The 24,691-nt window shown below is 40.7% G+C and overlaps 1 protein-coding gene across 2 annotated transcripts in view; it reads right to left on the bottom strand.

Moving 5' to 3' along the window:
• Nucleotides 1-24,691, bottom strand: part of RPGRIP1L (RPGRIP1 like) — a 145,046-nt gene that overhangs the window by 47,728 nt on the left and 72,627 nt on the right. For both annotated transcript variants that reach the window (XR_012850555.1, XM_075837503.1), the window contains exons 10-17: nt 23,277-23,422; nt 16,329-16,435; nt 12,769-12,819; nt 5,473-5,652; nt 4,510-4,627; nt 2,281-2,733; nt 2,052-2,203; nt 546-909 (exon numbers count right to left, since the gene is read on the bottom strand). Coding sequence is in view for 1 of the 2 variants with exons in the window: in XM_075837503.1 (XP_075693618.1) it covers nt 546-909; nt 2,052-2,203; nt 2,281-2,733; nt 4,510-4,627; nt 5,473-5,652; nt 12,769-12,819; nt 16,329-16,435; nt 23,277-23,422 (1,571 nt within the window). In the remaining variant the exon portion in view is untranslated. The remainder of the gene's footprint in view (nt 1-545; nt 910-2,051; nt 2,204-2,280; nt 2,734-4,509; nt 4,628-5,472; nt 5,653-12,768; nt 12,820-16,328; nt 16,436-23,276; nt 23,423-24,691) is intronic.

Genomic DNA, 24,691 nt, shown 5'->3' with positions numbered 1-24,691 from the left:
CAGCAGTTCAATGTCACTGATCTATCACTTCAAGCACTTAGATAGGACTCAGAGCAGAGCAAGTGCAGTGTGATGAGACTCCGCCCACCCCCCTGCCAGATGCATCATGGGAACCGTAGTCTGCATTAGGGGAACCATATAAGAGGGGAAGAAGGAACCAAGATGGCGCACAACCCATAAATGGCACACACCACAACTAAAATAGGAATACAATGCATACACAGGAGCCTCTACATTATTTTTAATAATAGCCTATGCTGCACTATATACCCAAAAAAATATTTGCTGGAGTGCTTCTTTAAAAATATATAAAGTAACTTGTCACTATATGGAAATCAGAAATTCTAAGCAAAACTGAATGATAATGTTTTAAGAGGTGGTTGGCTTTGGACAATCCTTTCTATTAGAAGCGTTAAGAAAGGAGACTGAAATATATTAACTCACAATTCCCTAATAGGGTATTTAAAAATCGATTTCTGAAATTATACAACCTATTTAACAAAAAACACTCTTTCTTCAATTCTGTAAGCAAGTACAAGTCATACCTGATATGCACTTATCATGAGCAAGGGGGATGAGAGGGACCCTGGCTTTACCCAGGTATGCACCGCTCATTTCCTCATCATCAAAAACATATAAAACAAGGGAATCAGATTTTAGGTATTGATCTAAATCAGCAGTCATTGGTACTGGAAAGCATTTGCGGTCTTCAAACTGAGGATTATTGCTGCTGGTGATGATAGGGGTGTAGTGGTCATTAAAGTGAAAAAAGGTATAAGCCACATAAGGGCTGGGTTGCTGTGAACTGGTCCCGAATTGTAAATTACTGCAACTATTTATGGTGATGAACAATTCATTGAGATTGTCTTCTTTAAGACCAAAGTGGTCAATTTTTCTTGCCGCTAACGCCTATAGGAACAAGAATAACAATACATTTCAATTAGAGTGACAACAATACAACATAGGAACAAAAACTCAAGTGGTTGGGGTATAAATAACAAATAAAACAAAATAGCTCCAGTGTGGTCAAATATATGCTGGTGCAATGGCCGTACAAGAATACTGGCCAGGCTGAGCAACAAAAAATAACCTAAAACCGTTTATGCTATGTTTATCTGTGCTAAAATATAGATAACTAATAAGCATGCAATAATTTCTAGATATAACAGTTATAAATCTACTCACGCAACTCCATGAGGACCAGTGAAGGGTGCATCCCGTATTGCCTAAATGTATACACCTACAGAATAATGGCGCCATCCCGGTTTGTCCTATATAGATGGGTATGTATTGAAGCACGATACATTACTTGTTGTAATTCTCTTTGGACATCGGTAAAAGGCAACATACAAGTTACATATGTCCCTATATACTTTTGAAACTTTTTGTGATTACTCATTATATATCGGACACGTTCCTATGCCACTATTTAGCATTCAGCACGTTGCCTTGGACATATGTTGTCTCTGTATATTTCCTGCCGGTGATGTCGCCTTGCCCATTGTGGGACTCCATTTTTAATTGTGTTGTACTTGTCAATAAAGATTTTTTGATATTTTCTTTAGAACCTTGGTGCTTTGTCCCATTATTCTGTAGGTGTATACGTTTATCTGTGGCCTACATAATAAATAGTTTTCACAATCAGACTACTAGATTCATTCCTTGCAGCACTCCATTCTGGACAAAGATTGACACCAAAATTCAAAACATCTTCCGAAAATTTGGCTGATCTAAACGTTATTATTTTATACTACAGGTCTTACAACGCCCGATATGTGCTATGAAAATGAGCGCTGATCAACTAGACAGCTCGTTGATCGCCGCTCGTTTTCTCCTTTCACAAGGAGCAACGATTGGTTATGTATGGGGACTGCATAAACGACCAGATCAGCCGATGAACGAGCATTTACTCATTCTTCGGCTGATTGTTGCCCTGTTTACACAAGAAATGGTCGGGAATGAGCTGGTATGAACGCTCGTTTGCCCGATCATTAGCCCGTGTAAAAGGGCCTTAACTGCCTAGAGAGAGTAAGGAAGAAGAGAGAAATTACCTGATCATTCTGAAGTGGATCCTTAAGATTTGATGTAATATAGCCAAGGGCCTTAGCTCGTTCCTTATAAAGCCGAATGGCTTGCTCCATGGGCACTTTTAACCTAACCCAATACTCCACTGTGCCATAATTATTAATGTCATTGTCAACTCCTAAAAGAAAAAGAGAACATTAAACTCATGTCGAACTGAATTCTAACATTCAAGCTATATAAATTTGCAGTTCTTACCAACCAGCCCCGCGCTAGAATATATACTCCCAGTCTTCTCCAGAATATCATGGAATCTCAGCGGACAAACCGCAACCGTCTCATAATCAGTACCAATTGCCAAGTGAACCTCCAACCTTACAGTATTCTTTTGCAAGTACTGTAGGAAAAAGTCATCAACTCGTACTATATATTGAGAGCTGAACTCATAGGTTGGTTGCAAACCCCGTACAACTGGTGTCGTTTGGAGTTCAAAGTCATAAAAAGCATATGTGCAGAAGGTAGCAGGTTCCCGGTCTCCAAAGCTGTTGGTAGCTGCAGGAGAGAAGAGCACCTTGGATATGTGAATCTCAAGAAGATTTTCACCCCTTTGCAAGTGCAAGGATTCATCAAATTCTTCCACGTCATCATCTGGTGTTATGTCTGGTGTGAACTTGTACTGCTTTGTGCCGTATGCAATATCCTTTAACTGAGCTGCAAAACAGATTGATAAAGTTCAGAACTGGTTGAACACAAATCAAAAAGGGATAAAAAGTGCATTTATAGTAGAACCCTAAATGAAATAGACATACACTATAAAGGGATACTAGAAAATCTGCCAGGCACTCTGCGCGTGGAGGGGATCGGGACTCATTTTCAATAATTCTTGCTAACATTTAAAGAACTTTTTACGTAAAAATATTGAATCAAATCATAGAAAACTATATATCCTTGAGCACAACCACTCCCCCCTCTATCTTATGCTTGGATAGATAGAATAGGAGATCTGACAAAGAATCTTAAATTATGGTCAAATAGAAAGTTATGCAACTTTGTAATACATTTTGTGTTTGGATTTCTCACCATTTTCAAGATAAATGCTTACAGTCAGTGAATGGAACCATTTTTGTAAACATTCTGAGGCTGAAAAGATGCCCTGGTTCTTCTCAAACTAATAGGATGTATCAACCTAGGTGATTCTCTATAGGATAAATCAGCAGCTCTTGCCTACCTGTAAGCAGTACATGGTCAGGATGTATTTTTAGTCTCTGGATACAAACAATAATGTTTACATTCACTCACAGCAACCAGAGATCTTGAAAATGGTGGGGAATTTAAATTAATATATCAGAAAACTGCAGAACTTTTCGATATTTAGTTATTTAATGTGTTGTGTTTTTAGAATAAGCCACTATACAACATCTAACAACTCTGTATCTCTAACATTGCTTCTGCCATAGAAATGCCCTTACACCCCTTTGCGAGAAGAGCTGAAGGGACGCCGTTACCCTTTAAAGGGAAAATTTAATCAGAAAATTACCTATTGTTTAAATCACATTTTTTAAGAATGTTTGGTAATTATTTTTTTTTTCATTTTCTATGTCATTATTTAAATTAAAAAATAATCCCAAATCTTGCAGTTTTCACTTTGGCCACTGAGCCTCACAATAGACTAACCCTTCCTGTTCTGTAGAGATCACTTCTCAGCAGTCATCTCATTATCACCACAGGCAGGATTACAATGACAGGTAACACCTTTATATAGATAACACAGGATCCACCATTGATAATAGGTGATGGACACTGCTGCCCTCCTGAACAATGACCTTTGCACAGATCACAGAGCATGCCAAGAAAACTCTCCCATAGAAGTCAATGAACATCTCCTGTTCACAGGTCCTATAGTCCATCCAGCTGCTGTAAAGCATATCTCTAAACTCTGTTAACAGCAGCTCAGGCAAGATGGCTGCCCCCATAATCATGAACAGACAATAGCACAAAAAAAAATCTACAAATCAAAAAATAAAAACAAAACGGATTAGAAAAAAAATGATGTTTCACTATCTGGTTTTAAAGAGAATCGGTCAGCAGTTTTGAGGCCTCAAAACTGCGGACAGGGTGATAAAGGGGAGGGGTAGGGTATTTTAAACTTGTATTAGATTACCCCAGCGTGGCGATGATAAGTGCAACCTCTGATCTATACTTTAGCGGCTAATCAGGAGACTGTTAGAGCCGTCACTAAGAGCAGAGGGGCGGCAAAACTTGCACATCAAGACCCCCCTCAGGAGGCACTTCCGATTGGCGCGCCAAGGGAAATAAACAGAATTTTCTGGGTCATGCAACTTGCATGTCTGAGAGAAAAGGTACGTTTAACACGCCCTCCCCTATATCGCTCTGTCAGCAGTTTTGAGACCTCAAAACTGCTGACAGCTTCACTTTAATTAGAAAAAAAATCTAGGTGATCCATTCCTTTTAAGCAATTATTTGTACCTTCCAGTTTGCGTATCCGTGCCGCTCTGACATCTAGAAGGTGCGCGTATTGCTCCAACTTTATTTCATAATCTCGACGCATATTCTCCAACTTCTGTGTCACTGCTTCCACTTCAACCTAATCACAGAAGAGAAATTTGAGGGTTGTCTACTTTGGTACAACACTCCACGTTTATCAATTAATGTTGAAGAAAGTTAAATGAATCACCCCGAGCTTTACTTAAAAGGGGGGAGTTGTGACATTTATTATATAGGGGAGGACCGAAATTACAACGTAAAGAAAATGAAGATTTCTATGTAAATTGGAACCCACATGTTCGTTTACGCCTCATGCACACGACCGAGTCCGCCGTCCAAGTCCCGTCAGGGATCCGAGGAAAGATAGGACATGTTCTATCTTTCCTCAGATTGGCAACTCGGACCATTTTTCACGGACCCGATTCACCCGCTAAAGTGAATGGGTCCGTGAAGACGATCGGCTGCCACTCGGATGCTGTCAAAAACGGCCCGAGTGGCACAACGGTCGTGTGCAAGAGGCATTAGGGCTTGTCCACACGTAACGGAATTGCTGCAGACATTCTGCTGCAGAAAAAACGCACCATTCGTTTTTGACTGCAGAAAATGGTGCTTATTTTGCTGCACTTTTCTCAATGTTGGGAGATGGTGACATCTACTTTGAAAAACGCAATTCAGTCCACTTTCCGCAGCAGGAATTGACGTGCTGCGATACAAAAATTCGCACCGCAGGTGAATTTCTGCTCAGACTTTTTACTCAGCGTGTGGAAGAGATTTGTTAAATCTCACCCACTTTGCTGCTACTGTATTCTGCTGCGTATTTTCCGTCCGCAATTCCATACGGAAAATACACAGCAATTCCGCTACGTGTGGACGAGCCATTATAGTTGGGCTATAGCATTGTTACCATTGTTTCTGCACTGAATACACGGCCCAGTGTTAGATTACCTGATAATCCTTGTTGATTTTATGTTGCATTATCAACATGTTTCTGGTCTTCTCCAACTCCTGGACAGTTTCTGCATAGTTTGCTTGCAAGTTTCTTAATGATTTTTCAAGGTCTTTGTTGACATCATCCTCCACCTTTTCCAGAAACATTAGCTCTCCATTCTTTCGCTGCTTGCGAGCCTACAAAAGTCAATATTGTTTTATTCTGGCTAATGGATCCTACCTTTTACATGCGGTTAATGAATGTATTAAATCAAATCCAATGTCCTGGTCATTTTCTGACATTGTGCATATAGGGGGTTAAAGGACCTTGGAGAACCGACTTTAGTTTCTGGAAAAGGTAGTACTTAATAATACCCAAAGCAGCAAATGTTGATGATTAACAAAGCCATTTTTAATGCCAAGTAATTATGACTTTATTATGAGTATATTTTGGCCTGCGCGATTGGTCCAGTCTGTTTGTAATTGTTAAAGTGCCAAAATTAGGTCTGGGCCACATGCATCATAAGGTTTATTTCAAGCCACAACCAATTATGTAGACAAACTGCACATGGCGATTATAGGGAGTTCCATGGCTGATGAGCAAAGCTCAGCAGGAGACACAGAACCTGCATACCACAGACATCACACAGATATGGAACAGATACTGGAGTTGTCACAAATTGCTGTTTTTGTGAGGTCTTCCCCCTCTGTGGTACTTTTCATGAACACATATACCAGAAAACAAAGATGAAGCAAATAATGTGCTCTCAGACATCTGTAGAAATGTATTTCTTTCAAGCACTGATTCTAGCTTATAACCCTGTATATCACTACAATCCCTACTTCTGAGTATGGACCCCTGACAATAAGCAGATCACATAATGTCTCCATGCCGGGACCCCCAGTGATCAGCGGTGATCTGCAGGGAAACCTGGTGGTAAGTGTTCGATTTCCCTGCAGCACCACCGCAGGGGAAATTGATCATTACACAGTGCCCGTTTACATCAATGTTCGTTCTGTAATGCAGGACAGGTCCTCCAGAGCAAAAGACGATCTTTGTAACCGCTCTTCTCCCCGACTAAGAGATGATGATCCTAAACAGAGGACCCTCATCTATTATTAACTCAGCGTTCCCCAATAGGGTATGTGAAAATGGGTTTTCTTAACTGGACAACCCCTAATACCCACAGCTTGTTCATAGAATCACTGCATGGATGTGTATGTGTAAAAAAAATCACCATCAATGTCCATACAGTGTGGTTGCCTAAATCTCAGTACAGAAACCAAACTGGCATTGTAAATGTTATGCCCTATTCTTGCTGAGAGCAGTTTCCCTACTGCTTATTCCCAGAAATGTTCTTACTTTGCCAAACAAGATCTAGACTTTGCACTAAATATTCGAGAATTGCATTTAAAGCAGTTGCCTAATCTACAGTACATGCATTAGCAAATAAGATCTGTGTCAAAAACAGAGCCACTTGAATCAAGTGAATTTCCATTGGTTGTCCACCAGACTATACACACTAGTTATTATACAACGACTGTCGTTCAGATACCCATGAGCCGACTAAAGTTTGCTTGAAATGTGTGCTGACAGTCTGTAGTCATAGACGGATGGGCAGTCACAGAAATTTTGTATTTCTGTAGGTGGCCAAAGCGAACATTTAAATAGATCAGTATTTGAGCCAATAATATTATATTAGGAATAACTAGAAAATAAACTTTCTGATATTGAATGAAGGTGGAGCTACACTTAAGGCCCTTTTACACGTGCCAATGGTAGGGCAAATGAGCGTTCATATGAACGCTTGTTCCCGATCATTCCCCTGTGTACACAGGACAACGATCAGCCGACGAATGAGCAAACACTCGTTCATCGGGTGATCGTATCGTTTATGCAGCAGAAAATATTATCATTGTCGGCAGAGGGATGCGCTGCCGACCTGATGGTAATATATGGGGACGAGCGATCATTGTAACGATTGCTCATCCCCATGCATTACTGATGATAACTCCTTGTGAAAGGAGCAAACGAGCGCCAATCAACGAATTGTCGCGTTAATTGCCGCTCATTGTTATGGGCAAAATTGGCCGGTGTAAAAGTACTTTTAACCCCTTAAGGACGCAGCCTAGTTTTGGCCTTAAGGCTCAGAGCCCATTTTTCAAATCTGACATATCTCACTTTATGTGGTAATAACGTCGGAATGCTTAAACCTATCCAAGCGATTCTGAGATTGTTTTCTCGTGACACATTGGGCTTCATGTTCGTGGTAAAATTTGGTTGATATATTCAGTGTTTATTGCTGAAAAATTGCAAAATTTAGAGACATTTTTGAAAAAATAGCATTTTTCAGAATTTAAATGCATCTGCTTGTAAAACAGACGGTTATACCACCCAAAATAGTTACTAGTTCACATTTCCCATAAGTCTACTTTAGATTGGCATCGTTTTTTGAACATTCTTTTATTTTTCTTGGACGTTACAAAGCTTAGAACATAAACAGCAATTTCTCATATTTTTAAGAAAATTTCAAGCCTTTTTTTTAAGGTACCTCTTCAGTTCTGACGTGGCTTTGAGGGGCCTATGTATTAGAAACCCTGATAAAACACCCCATTTTAAAAACTAGACCCGTCAAAGTATTCAAAACAGCATTTAGAAAGTTTTTTAACCCTTCAGGCATTTCACAGGAATTAAAGCAAAGTGGAGATGAAATTTGCAAATTTCATTTTTCTTGCTGAATTTAAATTATATTTAAAAAAAATTCTGTAACAGAAGCTTTTCCCAGAGAAATACTACTAAATATGTATCGTCCAGATTCTGCAGTTTTTAGAAATGTCCCACATGTGGCTCTAGTGCGCTCGTGGACTAAAACACAAGCCCTAGAAGCAAAGAAGCACCTAGTGCATTTTGAGGCCCCTTTTTTATTAGAATATATTTTAGGCAGCATGCCAGGTTTGAAAAGGTGTTGAGGTGCCAAAACAGTAGGAATCCCCCAATAGTGACCCCATTTTGGAAACTACACCCCTCAAGGAATTCATTTATGGTTGTTGTTACCATTTTGACCGCACAGTTTTTTCACAGCACCTATTTAAATTGGGCTGTGAAATTAAAAAAATGTCATTTTTTCCAATAAAATGTAATTTGTGATCAAAATGTCTTATTTTCACAGGGAACAAAATACCCCATTTTGTTGCCAAATTTGTCCTTAGTGTGGCAATACCCCATTTGTGGTGATAAACTGCGGTTTGGGCCCATGGGAGGGCTCAGAAGGAAAGGAGCGCTATTTGTTCTTTGGAGTCCAGATTTTGCTGGTTTGGTTTTCGGGTGCCGTGTCGCATTTGCAGAGCCCCAGAGGTATCAAAGCAATGGAAACCCACCAGAAGTGACCCCATTTTGGAAACTACACCCCTCAAGGAATTCATTTATGGGTAATGTGACCATTTAGACCTCATAGTTTCTTCACAGAACTTATTTGAATTGGGCTGGGAATTTAAAAAAAAATATTTTTTCCAATAATATGTCGTTTTAGCTCAAAAATTCTTATTTTCACAAGAAATAAAATATTCCATTTTGTTGCCCAATTTGTATGGAGTGCGGCAATACCCCATTTGTGGTGATAAACTGCCGTTTGGGCCCATGGGAGGGCTCAGAAGGAAAGGACCACCATTTGGCCTACTGGGGATTTTCTGGTGCGATGTCATGTATGCAGAAGCCCCTGAGGTACCAGTACAGTTGAAACCCGCAAGAAATGACCCCGTTTTAAAAACGACACCCTTAAGGCATTCATCTAGAGGTGTAGTGAGCATTTTGACCGGAGACATACACCCCATAAACTGTAATGTGGGTTCTCCTGGGTACGGCAATACCATACATGTGGCTGTTATCAGCTGCCTGGGCACACAGCAGGGCCCAGAGGGGAAAGACGAGGGGGGATAAGCTGTGCGGAGTGCATCAGGGTAAGTAAAATTGGGGTAAATTATAAACCAAGGGATGTATGATAAATTTTAAAACACTCTTTCATACAGAGCTCTGGTTTTTCGGGACACGCGTCACATTGGTATATTGTGTCCTCCCTTATCCCCTTCTTATAGCAGACTTTGCACCTCTTTTGACTTTTTCCCTTCTTGCCAGTTTGGGGAACTTCTCCTGGAAAGTGTTGCCCTGGTGCGATGCGTGTGGCCTCGCTTCCAGAAGTACTGGTTGTCCCCCCTTCTTGGTCCCTAAAGATTAGGTTCTTGATAATCACCTCTTGAAATTCCAGGAAAGTTCCCGTCTGGCCTGTACATCGACGTAGCACGTACACATTGTACAATGCCATCTGTATGATGTGCACGGCCAACTTCTTATACCACACCGCATGGCGCTGTAGGGCTTCAGGACTTGATCTGACAAGTCCACCCCTCCCATGTACCTATTGTAGTCCAGGATGCAGTCTGGTTTGGGGGTCTCTGTACTGGTACATGGGTACTGGTGTGGCATCTCTCTTGTCCTTGTACTTGACACACAATATGTTGCTGCTAGAATGTGCCCTGCTCTCACCCCTTCTGAGTGTTTGCCCAAGCAGAGTCTTAGGGAGGCCTCTCAGATTTCTTCTAGCAGTGCCGCATGCCGCCTGGGAGCGAGGCGGTTGAAGAGTGGGACGCTGGTATAAAAATTATCCAGGTAGAGTTGGTAACCCTGGTCCAGCAGTGGGTGCACCAAATCCCACACAATTTTTGCATTAACTCCCAGTAAGGGGGGGCATTCTGGGGGCTGAGCACTGGTGTCCTTCCCTTCATATACCCTAAATCTGTAGGTATACCCTGATGCACTCTCACACAGCTTATACATCTTCACGCCATACCTTGCCCTCTTACCCGGCAGGTACTCGCGGAACTGAACCCTCCATTTAAAATGTACCAAGGACTCATCACCAGAAATACACTTCTCGGGGTGTATGCTTGGGAAAACCGGGCACTGAAACGGTCTAATAGGGGTCTCCGTTTATACAAACGGTCAAAACTGGGGTCATCTCGGGGTGGGCACGGCTCATTATCAGTATAATGTAAGAAGCGAAGAATTGCCTAATTTATTTATTTTTTTAGGTTCCAGTTCAGAAGTTGCTTTGAGGGGCCCATATATTAGAAACCCCTATCAAACACCCCATTTTAGAAACTAGACCCCTCAAAGTATTCACAACAGCATTTAGAAAGTTTATGAACCCTTTAGGTGTTTCACAGAAATTTAGAGCAAAGTAGAGGTGAAATTTACATTTTTTTTTTGTCAGAAAATCCTTTTTATACCATTTTTTTAATAACACAAAAGGTTTTGTCAGAGAAACACAACTTAATACGTATTGCCCAGATTCAGCAGTTTTTAGAAATATCCCACATGTGGCCCTAGTGCGGTAATGGACTGAAGCGCCGGCCTCCGAAGCAAAGGAGCACCTAGTGGATTTTGAGGCCTCTTTTTTATTAGGCACCATGTCCGGTTTGAAGAGGTCTTGTGGTGCCAAAACAGTGGAAACCCCCCAAAAGTGACCCCAATTTGGAAACTAGACCCCTTGAGGAATTCATTGTAGTTTTCTTGGGGTGCGTGCAGCTTTTTGATCAGTTTTTATTCTATTTTTAGGTGGTGTTGTGACTAAAAAACAGCAATTCTACTATAGTTTTTTTACAGCGTTCACTGTGCGCTATAAATGACATATTCACTTTATTCTGCGGGGCGATACGATTACGGCGATACCAGATGTTTATAGTTTTTTTTTATGTCTTATGGCGTTTGCACAATAAAATACGTTTTGTAAACAATCATTCACTTTTTGTGTTACCATGTTCTAAGAGCCATAACGTTTTTATTTTTCCATCAATAATTATTTTTTGCGTAACGAACTGTAGTTTCGATCAGGACCATTTTTAGGTACATGCGACTTTTTGATCTCTTTTTATTCCATTTTTTGGGAGGTGAAGTGACCAAACAATTGTGATTGTGGTACGGTTTATTATTATTTTCTTTTACGGCGTTCACCGTGCGGGATAAATAACGAAATAATTTAGTAGTTCAGGCCGTTACGGACGCGGTGATACCAATTATGTATAGTTTATTTGTTTGTTTATATATTTTTATTAATAATAAAGGACTGATAAGGGAAAAGGTGGGATTTTTACTTTTAAAACTTTTATTTTCTTATTTTTACACATCTTTTTTTTACTTTTTTTTAACTTTATTACTTTGTCCCACTAGGGGACTTGAGGGCAGGAGGCCCTGATCGCTATTCTAATACACTGCACTACATGCGTAGTGCAGTGTATTAGAACTGTCAGCTACTCACTGACAGCAAGCATAGTGGGTCCTGACTTTGTCAGGACACACTAGGCTTCCGTCTATGGCATAGCCGGACGCCAATGTTTGGTGTTCGGTTGCCATAGTCACCATCGCCGGCCACTATCGTGTAGCAGGCCGGCGATGGCAGCTTAACCCCTAAAAAGCCGCGATCTCTATTGAACGCGGCTTTTAAGGGGTTAATCAGAGGCGACACAGCGATCGGTCCCCGCTGTAGGAGCTGTGACAGCTGCTGTATGTGTCGGGAGGACGGCCGAAGCGGCCGTTACTCCCGAGACATACTATTAGGTCATGGAGCGCGAACGATACAGCTACCGTGACCTACTAGTACGTCCAGGAGCGGGAAGGGGTTAAAGGGGTTTTACAGTGGGCAATTATTGGGCAAATGATCGTTCATAGAACGCTCGTTGCCGATAATTGCCCTGTGTAAACAGGGCAAGCGATCAGCAGATGAATGAGCAAACGTTTGATCATCTGCAGATCGTATAGTTTTAAAAAAGTTAAATATTATCGTGGTCAGCAGCACATCTCCATGTATAAAAAGGGAGATGCGCTGCCGGCCTGATAATAATGCATCGGGATGAGCGATCGGAGTAACGACCGCTCGTCCCCATCCATAGCTCCTTGTGACAGGAGCAAACGAGCGCCGATCAACGAACTGTCTTGTTGATCAGCGCTCGCTGCAACGGCCAAAATCGGCCGGTGTAATAGGGACTTTTTTTCTACAGGAAAATCAAAACAGTCAATCGAGAGATGATCAGAATACGACACAATAAAACAAGACAGCTACTCAAATGACCTTGAATAAGTTAGAGAAAGTGGGCTTTGTGAAACTGGGAACATGCTGTGCTGTTCATAGACTTTCGATGCAATGATGAAAAATGCAAATCATCTAAGTGAATGCATGTGGAATATGAAGTGACTTTCCATATGTTGCTTGTGTGAATTGACAGGACATTTTCAGATACAGGTAAGAGACTGAAGTACTGTACCTTTATAAGCATCAGGGCTTCGCTGAGCTCGGTCACATCGACATCACTCTCCTGTGAGTGGAAATAGAAAGAAAGCTGATCAGATAAGCAGAAGTAACTCTGATGTACATCTCCAGCCACAAACGTCACGACACTGGTTGTACACGGAGTGGTTCTAAATAATAAAGACAACCAGACATCTTCTTTTTATATACAACAGGATTAATATTAAAATTGTAATTCAACATAGACATTTTTGTTTCATGTGGTCAGAGTGGATTTTCAGCAGTTGCGGTGGGCAGTTTTCACAGGTTTGATGCGTGCCAGTAACAGGTAGATGTTGCTTATGTGACTGATCTTTAACAGGCTTGGTACATGAAATTAATGGGGACTTTGTCAAATAGATTTTGTTAAGTCAAGTGACAAGTAAACAGGCTGCTAATCTGAATTGATTTGTATTACTGTGTTTTATAGGTTGTTGACCTTCCACTATATAAGAGAAAATGTAGCCAGCAGTGGTGGTGGCATGACAATCACGGCTGGAGAGTGTGAGGAGAGATGCCCGCTGTGGGTTCATTACTCAAGCTCATGACGTTATCACAGAATAGTCTTATACTTGTATTGATCTCTGTGTTAGCAAAAAGTGGACCAAAAACAAGACCAGCCCCCACTCATACGTTACTGCATATAGCTATGATTTTGGCTCTGTTAAATTATCCCGGGGTGACATCCCCCTCATCCCTGGGTGATACTATTATGTTACTAATGGTACTGGACCACTCTATCGGCAGTCTATGGCACTTTTGTACTGGTGCTATATTGTACTTTATACACAGTCGAGTCACATTATTATGACTACCCGCTAATATCCAGAGTAAGCGCTGTCTGCAGCACGGACATCAGCTAGACGGGCTGGGAGTGACTCAGTAAGGTGCTGGTAGGTTGTCTCAGGTATCTAGATCCATGCTGACTGCAGTACATCCCACATTTGCTGGAGGGTGCATGGGGGAGAATCCATAGAGCGAACAAGAGGATCGAGGTCCCACAGATGCTCAATTGTGTTCAAGTCTGGCGAATTAGGGGACCAGGGAAGGACTTGGAAGTCTTGGTCGTGCTCCTCCAACCACTGTCGGACATTTCTAGCCGTGTGACGTGTCGCATTGTCTTGCTGCATGTATGGGTGGACATGATCTGCAACGATGGATTCATACCCAAATCGGTTCACAGTGACTTCCACATGGATGGGTGGGCCCAGAAAGTGCCAGGAAAAAATTCCCCAGTCCATAACACTGCCGCGCCCAGCTTGCGTTCTTCCAGCAATGGTTGCAGGGTGTTTGTTCTCTGTTGTTACTAGTCTGACACGCCAACGTCCATCCATTCGATGAAGCAGAAAACGTGACTCATCAGAGAAGGCAACCCTTTGCCAATAATCGGTAGTCCACTTCGGATGCTGCCATGCAAATTGAAGCCTTTTTTTTTTCCAATGCACCTTTGTTAGCATTGGAGCAATGACCATCCGTCTGCTCCGGAGCCCCATACGCAGTAGGGTTTGCTGAACTGTTGTTTTAGACACGTCTGGTAGCCCCCTGGTTGATTTTCACGGTGGGCTGCTCCACTGTAGCGTGTCATTCGGCCCTCGCGCACCTTCATGTTCACCCCTCACATCAATGGCTTGTGTTCTCCGCAGTTTCCACGTCCCAATTGCGCCATTTGTCCACTCACTACACACTTTCACCACAGCAGCACGCGAACAGTTTACATACTATGGTGTTTGAGAAATACGGACACCCTTGTCCCGAAAGCCAATAATCATCACTTTCTACAATCTGATAAATCTCCCCTTTTACCTATGACAACGAGTGATTTGTGTTCAGGCAGCCTATCGCACACCTTATATACCCACCAGTTCACGACACATCATAGGCTACACGCTGCGGACGTCAAAAGTAGGAGATGGTCATAATAATGTGACTTGACTGTGTATAATAGAAGTGGCACAGTTTGGTACTTTATAAATCATTATACATCTATTACAGGTAACTGCCCTTTGGAAACCACAGGTATTTCTATCTGCCATTCAGAAACCTCAATCATAGAAGAAAATGTTCCAGATTGAAGCTTCACCCTATCTCTACTTCTTTTTACCCTGGCCATGCCTCCAAAATAATTCCTAGTTATAACCCACAGATAATCCTTTATTTCTACCTAAGTGCCCAGAGCTAGTGAAACAATTGGTGCTTTAGGTTGCACTAAATTGTAGTGTTTATGTTAGACTGTACCTATACTAAAGCCACAAAATGGTGTTACCTTCCAGAAATTACCCAGTGTTGTTCCCAGAATTGTCCATATCATTGTGCTCGCCAGACTGGAGTTACCCATAATATTGTGCCAGCCAAATAGCAGTGTATATAAAATAGTTCCAGTCACATAGCAGTGTATATAAAATAGTTCCAGTCACATAGCAGTGTATATAAAATAGTTCCAGTCACATAGTAGTGCACACAGAGTTGTAGCTGTACAAATATGTTAGGCAGAGAATTACCCAAATAAATGTGCCAGTCACAGTTCCTCTATAATACAACCGACTTATTTCATCCAGGGTCATGCCCCACCTGTAATAGGACCTTACATGTAAGAAGTACATCAGCAAACACTTAAACATAGCTTTCTCATACAGCACAAAGAAATGCAGTCTAAGAAAAGCAAACTAAAAAAACAGTATTGTCTTACCGATTCCTGGACACTTATTATTTGGCATGGAGTTGGGCAGTTAGGAGTCACATGAAAAAGGACCACATATTGCATGCTGCTCCGAGCCATATTGTATCCAACCGGGGTCACTTAAACGGACACTCTATAGGAGTACTATATTGGCACTGTGTGGCATGGTTTAATTAACACTAAATGGCACCAAGTTTACAGCTGGTACTAGATGCTGGCCAATTGAAATCGAAGTGGAGTGACTCATTCCTTTTGTAATTCACCTGTAATAGACAATCTAATGTGACCCTATATGGCAGGTTGTACAACACATATTTATGGTTTGATTAAAGGGTTATTCCTATCTAAGACATTTGTGGCATATGCAAGGGATATGCCTTAAATGTCTGATAAATGTGGGTTCCATCTCTGATATCACCGGTGTCGTCATACTGGCCTGATGCTGCTTTCAGGGGAAGAATTAATGGAATGGTGGCCACGTGGCTCCCTCCATTGATTTCTATCGGATTTACGGAAACAGCTGAACCCACTTGTTCAGCTAACTCTCCACTGATTCTCCGCCTGAATGTGGCGGCTTTCGCATCTAGGTGTAGATAGGTGCGGGTACCAGAGCAGGTACCTGCATCTATAAAACATTTATACCATAACCCGTGGATATACTACAAATGTCTTAGATGGGAATAATCATTAATATGTTAAAACACTAAGGATGCTAAACTTTACAGAATAAAAGCTGTAGCGAGAATATACTCTGATCCAGAAATGTGGACATACAGTATGGTGGAGTGGAGTCACAGACTTTAGACATTGGTGTGACCCCCTCCACATGTAATAAACAGGACTTCCCATAATTATATTACCTTTGTGAAGAACTTCAGCCTGTTCTGAAATTCATCGAGCTGATGCTTCTGTTCTAGACAACGCAGCTGGAGTTTTCTATTTTCTTCATCAAGTTTCTCCGCTTGTTCTAAAAGAAGAAACAACGTCAAGGCATTGAGTTACAATATTTAGACTGCTATTGAAATGTAATTAAAAAGACATGTTTAGTGTAAACTGACTTGATTTTTACTAATTTCATACGAGTGTGACACATTAGCTGAAACAGCAGCGGAAAACGACAAGACTTCCTCTACCTGTCAAGTCTTCTCAACTTCTGAGAAGCTGTAATGTAATATGAAAAAGTGCCAGGGAAATGGAAAGCGATCACAAGTCTGACAGCTTAATATTGTGCACAAAGACATAAAATCCCTTATAGCCTTCCTGTAAGCATTTAGTGCTGCAAATGTGCTATAAATTAGACCTGAAACTTTTGTTAATATAATAATATAAAGAGACTGGAAATAGTATCATGACATACACACACATATATATATATATATATATATATATATATATGTATATAAACACAGGCATACACGTGATGTAAAGGTGAAAAAGACATAAATGCACAAATACAAAACACAGATTAGCAGAAACAGATTCGGCCGCAGGGATACCTGTCCAAACAAAATGTACAGTCTAAATATTTTTTGCCACTATGGACTAGTTAATACCTATCGGTCTTATACAACTAAGACAATTAACCAATTAACAACCACGTACTCTATTAACCCCATTGAACATTTATTTTTTTATCTCTTGCCATTCTGGCAGTCACATCTTTATTTCGCGTATGCCAAAGTTAGCTGCGTAAGGCCTTTTTTTTTTTTATGGGACCAAAATAAATTTTAGGGTTCATATATGTTAGCATTACATTTATATTATGGGTGAAATAGAGAAAAAAAATTCAGGCATCGTTTTTATTTTACACTATTCACTGATCAACACAAATAAATGTATATATATATATATATATATATATATATATATATATATATGTAATGAATTTATTGTATAGGCTGTTATAGCTATAGAGATCAAATAGGTCTACACTGTTGGGTGCCTTGTGGTGTATATTTAGAGAAAAAAAAAAACACATCTGCCCACATTTAGTAAGACTGGCGTATGATACAGCAGTCAAAGTAAAGGAGATAGTATAAGTACATTTTTTTCTCTTAATAAATTCAGCACATTTTTAACTCTGTAACAGTCAGAAGATTAAGGCCTACTTCACACAGAGTTTTTTGTCGCGGATTTTGATGTGGAAACGGCCTTTGATTTCAATAGGAGGCGGAGGAGTTTTTCCTGAGCGGCTTTAAGCCGTTCGTGGGAAAGAAGCATGTCCTTTCTTGCCGCAGTTCCGCCTCTGACCTCCCATTAATAACAATGGAAGGCAGAAGAAGCATTTTTCGCAGCGTTTTTTGCCCGCGGTGCTCAATGGCCGCGGATGAAAAACGCGGCAAGAAAGTGGAGGCAGATCAAAATCTGCCTCAAAATTCTTGAAGGAATTTTGGGGCAGATTTTTTCTGCCTGCAAAATACCAGTGTGAACAGGGCCTAAATAAGAACGACGTAGTCTTGCACTTTTTTTCTATTTTTATTACATGTGGCCTAAGCTACGTCACAGACACTTTTCTAGTCACTTTCCGAATTTTAGAAGCGATGAGAAAAGAAGCAAATTTTACAGCAAATTTGTTGCACACCACCTTCTGCGACTTTTTTTTGACCCAGTTTACAAAACCATTTTTATTACATTATTTTTTTATCTCATAAAGGGATTTGACTACCAAAAAAGCAACCCGCTCCTTATAGCAGTTGTGCTCAAACAATCTCCGCACCGTAGTAGTACGTCACTGTGTGGGAACTACTATTAATTAATAATACAAGGCGCGCCAACAAGTCATCTGTAGACGTCCTTTATATAGAATTATTTCTTGAAGAATACATCAAATATTATTTGACAGCAAGAAAAACAAGGTTCTCCGAACATTCTTTAAAAACATTACTAAATTACTAAACATAGATACTACTAGTTCATTTTCTGTAGCATTAAAAGTAGTTAATATAATTATTGCTTAAAGAGGTTCTGTCACCACATTATAAGTGCTCTATCTCTTACATAATGTGATCGGCGCTGTAATGTAGATAACAGCAGTGGTTTTTATTTCGAAAAACGATCATTTTTGACGTTATGGGTTATGACCTTTTTTAGATTTATGCAAATGACTTTCTTAATAGACAACTGGGTTTGTTTTTACTTTTTGACCAAGTGGGCGTTGTGGAGAGAAGAGTATGACGCTGACCAATCAGAGTCATCACTTCTCTCCATTCATGTACTCGTGATCTGTCACTTACTCACACATTCACTTTACTGAAGTGCCTTGAGAGTGAATAGACATCACCTCCAGCCAGGACGCGATGTCTATTCACAATCCCGACACTTCGGTAACGTTTGTGTGGGACTCAATGACAGCAAGCCTGATCTCAATGTGCTGTGCTGTAAGTCCCGCACAAATGTTAAATGTGTGTGTAAGTGACAGCACAAGATCACTATGTGCTGAGGACATGAATAGAGAGAAGTGTATGACACTGATTGGTCACTGATTGGTCAGCGTGATACATTTCTCTCCACAACGCCCACTTGGTCAAAAAGTTAATTTTCTAAATAAAAAACACTGTTGTAATCTACATTACAGCGCCGATCACATTATGTAGGAGATAGGGCACTTATAATGTGGAGACAGAGCCTCTTTAATTTCAGTATTGGGGAGGTGGAGTAACAATTCCTACTTTATATCTGCCCATGGGGAAAAATCTATTTAGTCTAGGTTTTTCTTATGCAGTGAAGACCCATGAGGCTGCAACGAACAGCAATTTTGGGTAAAAACTGCCGCTACCTATAACCTACAGTGTAACTGCATATGTTCAGTTCAAAGTGTAGATTATTGCGGAGATTTCCTCTCTTTGAAAGTTTCTCTTAGCAACAGATTACAAACTGAAAGAGTGATTACTAACAAAGGAGTAGATTAGAGTCTGCTGCGAAGGGAGAAACGGGCACGATTTTAAATGAGGAAATGTTCTGAGAAAGTGATACTACGCTCTGAATTCCACACCTAGAAGTCTAAGTTACATGTATTACACTTATCCTAAAACGGAGAGCTCCACAAACGTATTATTCACATTAACAGCTACGTTAAAGGGGTTGGCCACCATCCGTATAAAATATCCAAAGTGCCTCAGACAATAAACAGAGCCCAAAAGAACTGGTATTAGTAAAATGAAGTATGTATAGATAATTTCTATAACCTCTCCACCTTACCATGCTCCCCCCATAGTACTGATCTCTCCTGCAGGCTTGTGGGGGAGGGACTTCCGGAAAGGGAAACTAAAAATCCCATAAATCAACCCTGCCTGCCTGTCATCCAATTGTGAGCGCAGCACCACAACCAGCGGCTCTGCTGCCATTTTACAGTTGTATAAATTGTGCCTCACAGTATCCAAGAAAGTTTAAAAGAAAATGTTAAGATTCACCCTGCCCCATCTGTAAATAAAGTTATATAGCCTTGAGAGAGAGAGAGAGAGAGAGAGAGAGAGAAGGGGGGAGAGAGAGAAGGGGGGGAGGGAGAGAGAGAGAGAGAGAGATTATATAGTATAAATATATTTTTTTTTTAACTAATTATCATTATATAATCTAGTATCATCTCCCTGCCTCCCAGTATCCTCTCACTTTCCACAGTATCATCTCCCCAGTGTAATTTCTCTTCCCCTTTAGTATTTCCCCCCCAGTGTCATCCCTCTTCAGTATTATCTCCCTCCCAGTATCACTTCCCTATAAAAGCCTCTGTCTTCCCCAGGTCAGCACGACCTCCTCTCTGCACGGAGTATAGTAATGTACTACATGTAGCAGCAGCTGTTCTTGTGCTGTGTGACCAGAGACAGAAGACACTGTGACGAGAGAGAGAGAGAGAGAGAGAGAGAGAGACAGAAGACACTGTGACGAGAGAGAGAGAGAGACAGAAGACACTGTGACGAGAGAGAGAGAGAGAGAGACAGAAGACACTGTGACGAGAGAGACAGAAGACACTGTGACGAGAGAGAGAGAGCGAGAGAGAGAGAGAGAGAGACAGAAGACACTGTGACGAGAGAGAGAGAGAGAGAGAGAGAGAGAGACAGAAGACACTGTGACGAGAGAGAGAGAGAGAGAGAGAGACAGAAGACACTGTGACGAGAGAGAGAGAGAGAGAGACAGAAGACACTGTGACGAGAGAGAGAGAGAGAGAGAGAACGCTCTCTCTCCTCGCTTTTGATGTAACACTGTCCATATCTGATTGGACAGTGTCACAGCCATAGTAACACGCCCCCTTGACAGTACAAGCCCCATTGACTGTTCAGGGGGTTATTTAAATATCGGGCGCCAAATATAACGCCACCGATATCTAAATAACAGAGGGAGGTAGATTTTTTTTTTAAAAAAGCCCCAGAGTTTGTGCAGCCCTCCCCATTACATGCTGCACTCGTGTGGGGAGGTGAAAGGTTCTCTTTAAGTGTAATATGTTCCTGCTTGCCACATATTAGAAATAAGTCCAGATAAAGTGGCCTACCCCTTTAAATGTAGGTTGCTTTGAATCAGGGGTGGACATTTAGCCTGTGCAGTTTGTTCAGCTGCACAGGGGCCCTGATGGGGAAGGCGGCCACTTCTTCAATGCTCTAGCCCACCAGGAATGATAACCATCGCTCCAGGGAAGATTAAAGACTATGTACACCTTTGAAATCGTTTTTTTTTATAAAAACGTCTTATCAGTGTGTTTAACCCCTTCCCGCCACAGGCATTTTTCAGATTTTCAATTTAATTTTTTCCTCCCCACCTACCAAAAGCCATAACTTTTTAATTTTGTGTCGATAAAGTCCTAGGAGGGCTTAAGTTTTGCGGGACGAGTTGTAGTTTTTCGTAGCGCCATTTATTGTGCCATATAATGTACTAGGAAATGGGAAAAAAAATATTTGTGGGGTAGAAAATGAAAAAAACAGCGATTCCTCCATCTATTTTTTGAGCTTCGTTTTTACGGAATTCACTGTGCAGTTAATACAACATGTTAACTTTATTCTGCGGGTCAATATGATTACGGCGATACCAAATATATCATTTTTTCTATATTTTACTACTTTTACAAATAAAAAACAAAGTGTAAAAAATGTAATTTATTTTGTGTCGCCAAATTCTGAGAGCCATAACTTATTTATTTTTCCGTAGATTAAGTGCTACGGGGCTTATTTTTTGTGGGATAAGCTGTAGCATTTAATGATACCATTTTGGGGTACATGCAAGGTTTTGATCACTTTTTATAAAAAAATTTGTGGGAGATGAGGTGTCCAAAAAATAGCGATTTTGGAATTAAATTTTTTTTTTTGTTACGGCGTACACCGTGCGGGTTAAATAATGAAATATTGTAATAGTTCAGACTTTTACGGATGCGGCGATACCAATTATGTTTATATATTTATTTATTTTACTATTCTCTAGGGGGAATATGTTTTTTTCTCTTAGATTAAAAAAAACCTTTATTTTCCTAATTTAATTTTTTTTTATTAGTCCCCTAAGGGGACTTCAACCAGCGACAACATACAGCCGACACCCGCATCATATGGAGCGGGTTCACTCCATGAGCCTGTTCCATACTTCCCCTACCCGGCTATGACGTATGGATACATCAAATGTCGGGAAAGGGTTAATGCAAGTTTCTATTTACTTTTTATTAAAAGTTATTTAGACTTTTTGAGATACAGCTACTTTCTAGTCTGTATACAGAGCAGATGTATCTAGCGCTAAGACCTGAATCCGTCAGGTCAGCGGGACGAACGGGTTCAGTGTCAGCGGGTCCTGCGTGTCATAACTTTTTTTTAAATTCACAAATAAAGTTTATTGTAAAACATCAGAAGTAAATACAGAGCATTGAGATGTGTAGACAACATGTCCACTGCAAGTACAAAAGAAACCAGCAATTCAATATAGCAATGCGTCAGAGGAATCAGAAGTTAAGTCAATTAGAACAGTGAAAGTTAACGAGTAAAGAAATGTCATACAAACTAATGTCATACAAAACAATATAAAGCGAGCAGGGTATCTGGTAAGTATACACTCCTTGAATATTTATGAACCATAGTGTAGAGCCGATCACTGCCTAAGGCATAATACAAAGAATTAAACAGCTAACTAAAAACCCAAACAGTTTCCACATGTAGAGATGCATAAAAGTATAACATAAATATGTCAGGTAACAGTCAGCGGGAGATCAGGACCGATATTTATACCACGTTTAAAGTGAAGGTCTAAAATGTAGAATGTATACATGTAATGTAAGAGTGGCCAACTGGATATGGTCTAAGTTCATAACTTAGATGTGATCGATAACAGTTGGATCCTCGGTCACTGAACCCGTCAGTCCCGCCGGCCTTGACGGATTCAGGTCTCAGTGCTAGATACAGCTGCTCTGTATACAGGATACAAAGCAGCTGTATCTCAAAAAGTCAAAATAATGTTTAATAAAAAGTAATAGGAAAGTTGAACAAACCCACTGATACACACACACACACACACACACACACACACACACACACACACACACACACACACATACATACATACATACATATATATATATATATTCAAAGGTGTATATAGCCTTTAAGTCCATCTGTTTGCCAGGGAGATAACAGTAAGAAAATATAGTCATTATTTATTAGAAATATAAAAGAATGTAAGTTACGGATATGTTGGAGGAAGGGGGTCCACACTCTGTTTTTGCCCTCAGTTGTCTGGTCCACCCCTGCTTTGCATAGAGCTGGAACTTACCTGGCAATTTTCTCCCAAATTTTCTGTAAACAATGACCCGCTGAGTAGTGGTACTATTTAGAACTACATGCATTACATACCTCGCTCTCTTCGCATTCTATCAAGAATATTGTTTTTATCCACAAGGTCGGATTTAAGCGCGGCTTCCAGCTGGACAATCTGGAGCTTCAGCTGTTGCTCCCTCAACTTTCGCTGCTGTTCTTGACTGTTGCTCACTTCAAAAGCACTGCAACGAAAAAGAGCACATTGCGGGGCAAGTGAATACAATCTCAAATCACCCAATGCTATTCCTCAATGTTCATTTTACATACTTGAAAAACCGCATTTGGTTTTTGCTTTCTACTAACAGATTGCATTCATTAAGAATATGGTTGAGGACAGATAAAAAAAATCAGTGTTGCCAATGTCAGGTTACAGCAGAACATATCTACCTAGAGACGACCGGATTACTACATAAACTGTGCCCATAAACGTTGGGCATGAAGCTTACAACTCATTACACAACATGTACATCAAGAATATCTCCTGCTTTCTCAGCTCACCCCATAGGGTTAAAAACAGCAATGTCCAGGATACTCCACCAGTGCTCGTTCCGGAAGTGGATTCAATCATAAAACAGTAGAAGTTTGTTCGGCACTCCGATAGCATTAAAAATCTTCCAAATATTGAGCAATCAAGTGAAATACTGTACATACAGATATCTGTGCTTCTGCGTTTCGAGCATGCGTGGCTCTTAGTCATAGTATAAGGCTAAAACTAATCGCCATGAAGGCTTGAAATGTATAAGCAGGGATACAGAGTGCACATTTTCTTCTACCTTCGCTCCTGTTAATCCCCACTTCATCCTCTCTACCCTCCTCCTTCCTTTCATTACCGGTATTTCCCACCTCTAAGCACCACCATCAAAGAAAATGTTTCACAAACTATGCATCAGCCATCAACCAGAAGTAGATGAATGATGTAGTCTGAGTGGTCCTCAAATATTTGTGAAACTGCGTATAGAAAGGCTCTAGACCGCAGTTCCTCAACCTATGGTACAGGTAAACCCATGGGGAACAGGTCATGTGCAGACAGGCCACTCGCGGTGCTTTTAATAGGCAGCATGGTGTGTGATCATGTCCTTGGGGGTACTTTGATGTCATTTGTTTGAGAAGGGAGTACTTGGCTTAGGCACATTGAGAACTAGTGCTGTAGATCACAAGCTGGAATACTCCTATGAAGTTGAGCTCTTTTTTCTCCATCATCTCCAATAACATAACTGAAGACCTCAAAAGACCGTATGTAACCAAAATGCTTCTTTTCTGTGCCTTTTGAGCTATCATTGTAGAATCATATGCTAAATATATTCTGCCCTACTGACTGTGATTTTTCTCCGAGTAACTTACGCTGCAGCAGTCCGAAGTTATATCAATGTATCTTAATAAAATGGCTGCTGCTAAATATTCAAGTGGGGTTGTGCCCTCGACTAGTCCTCTTAGAATACCGTATTTAGCAG

This window comes from Rhinoderma darwinii, chromosome 9 (genome assembly GCF_050947455.1).
Source record: "Rhinoderma darwinii isolate aRhiDar2 chromosome 9, aRhiDar2.hap1, whole genome shotgun sequence".
In the NCBI taxonomy this organism is placed as follows: Eukaryota; Metazoa; Chordata; class Amphibia; order Anura; family Rhinodermatidae; genus Rhinoderma; species Rhinoderma darwinii.
This window is presented reverse-complemented; position numbering and strand designations above follow the sequence as displayed.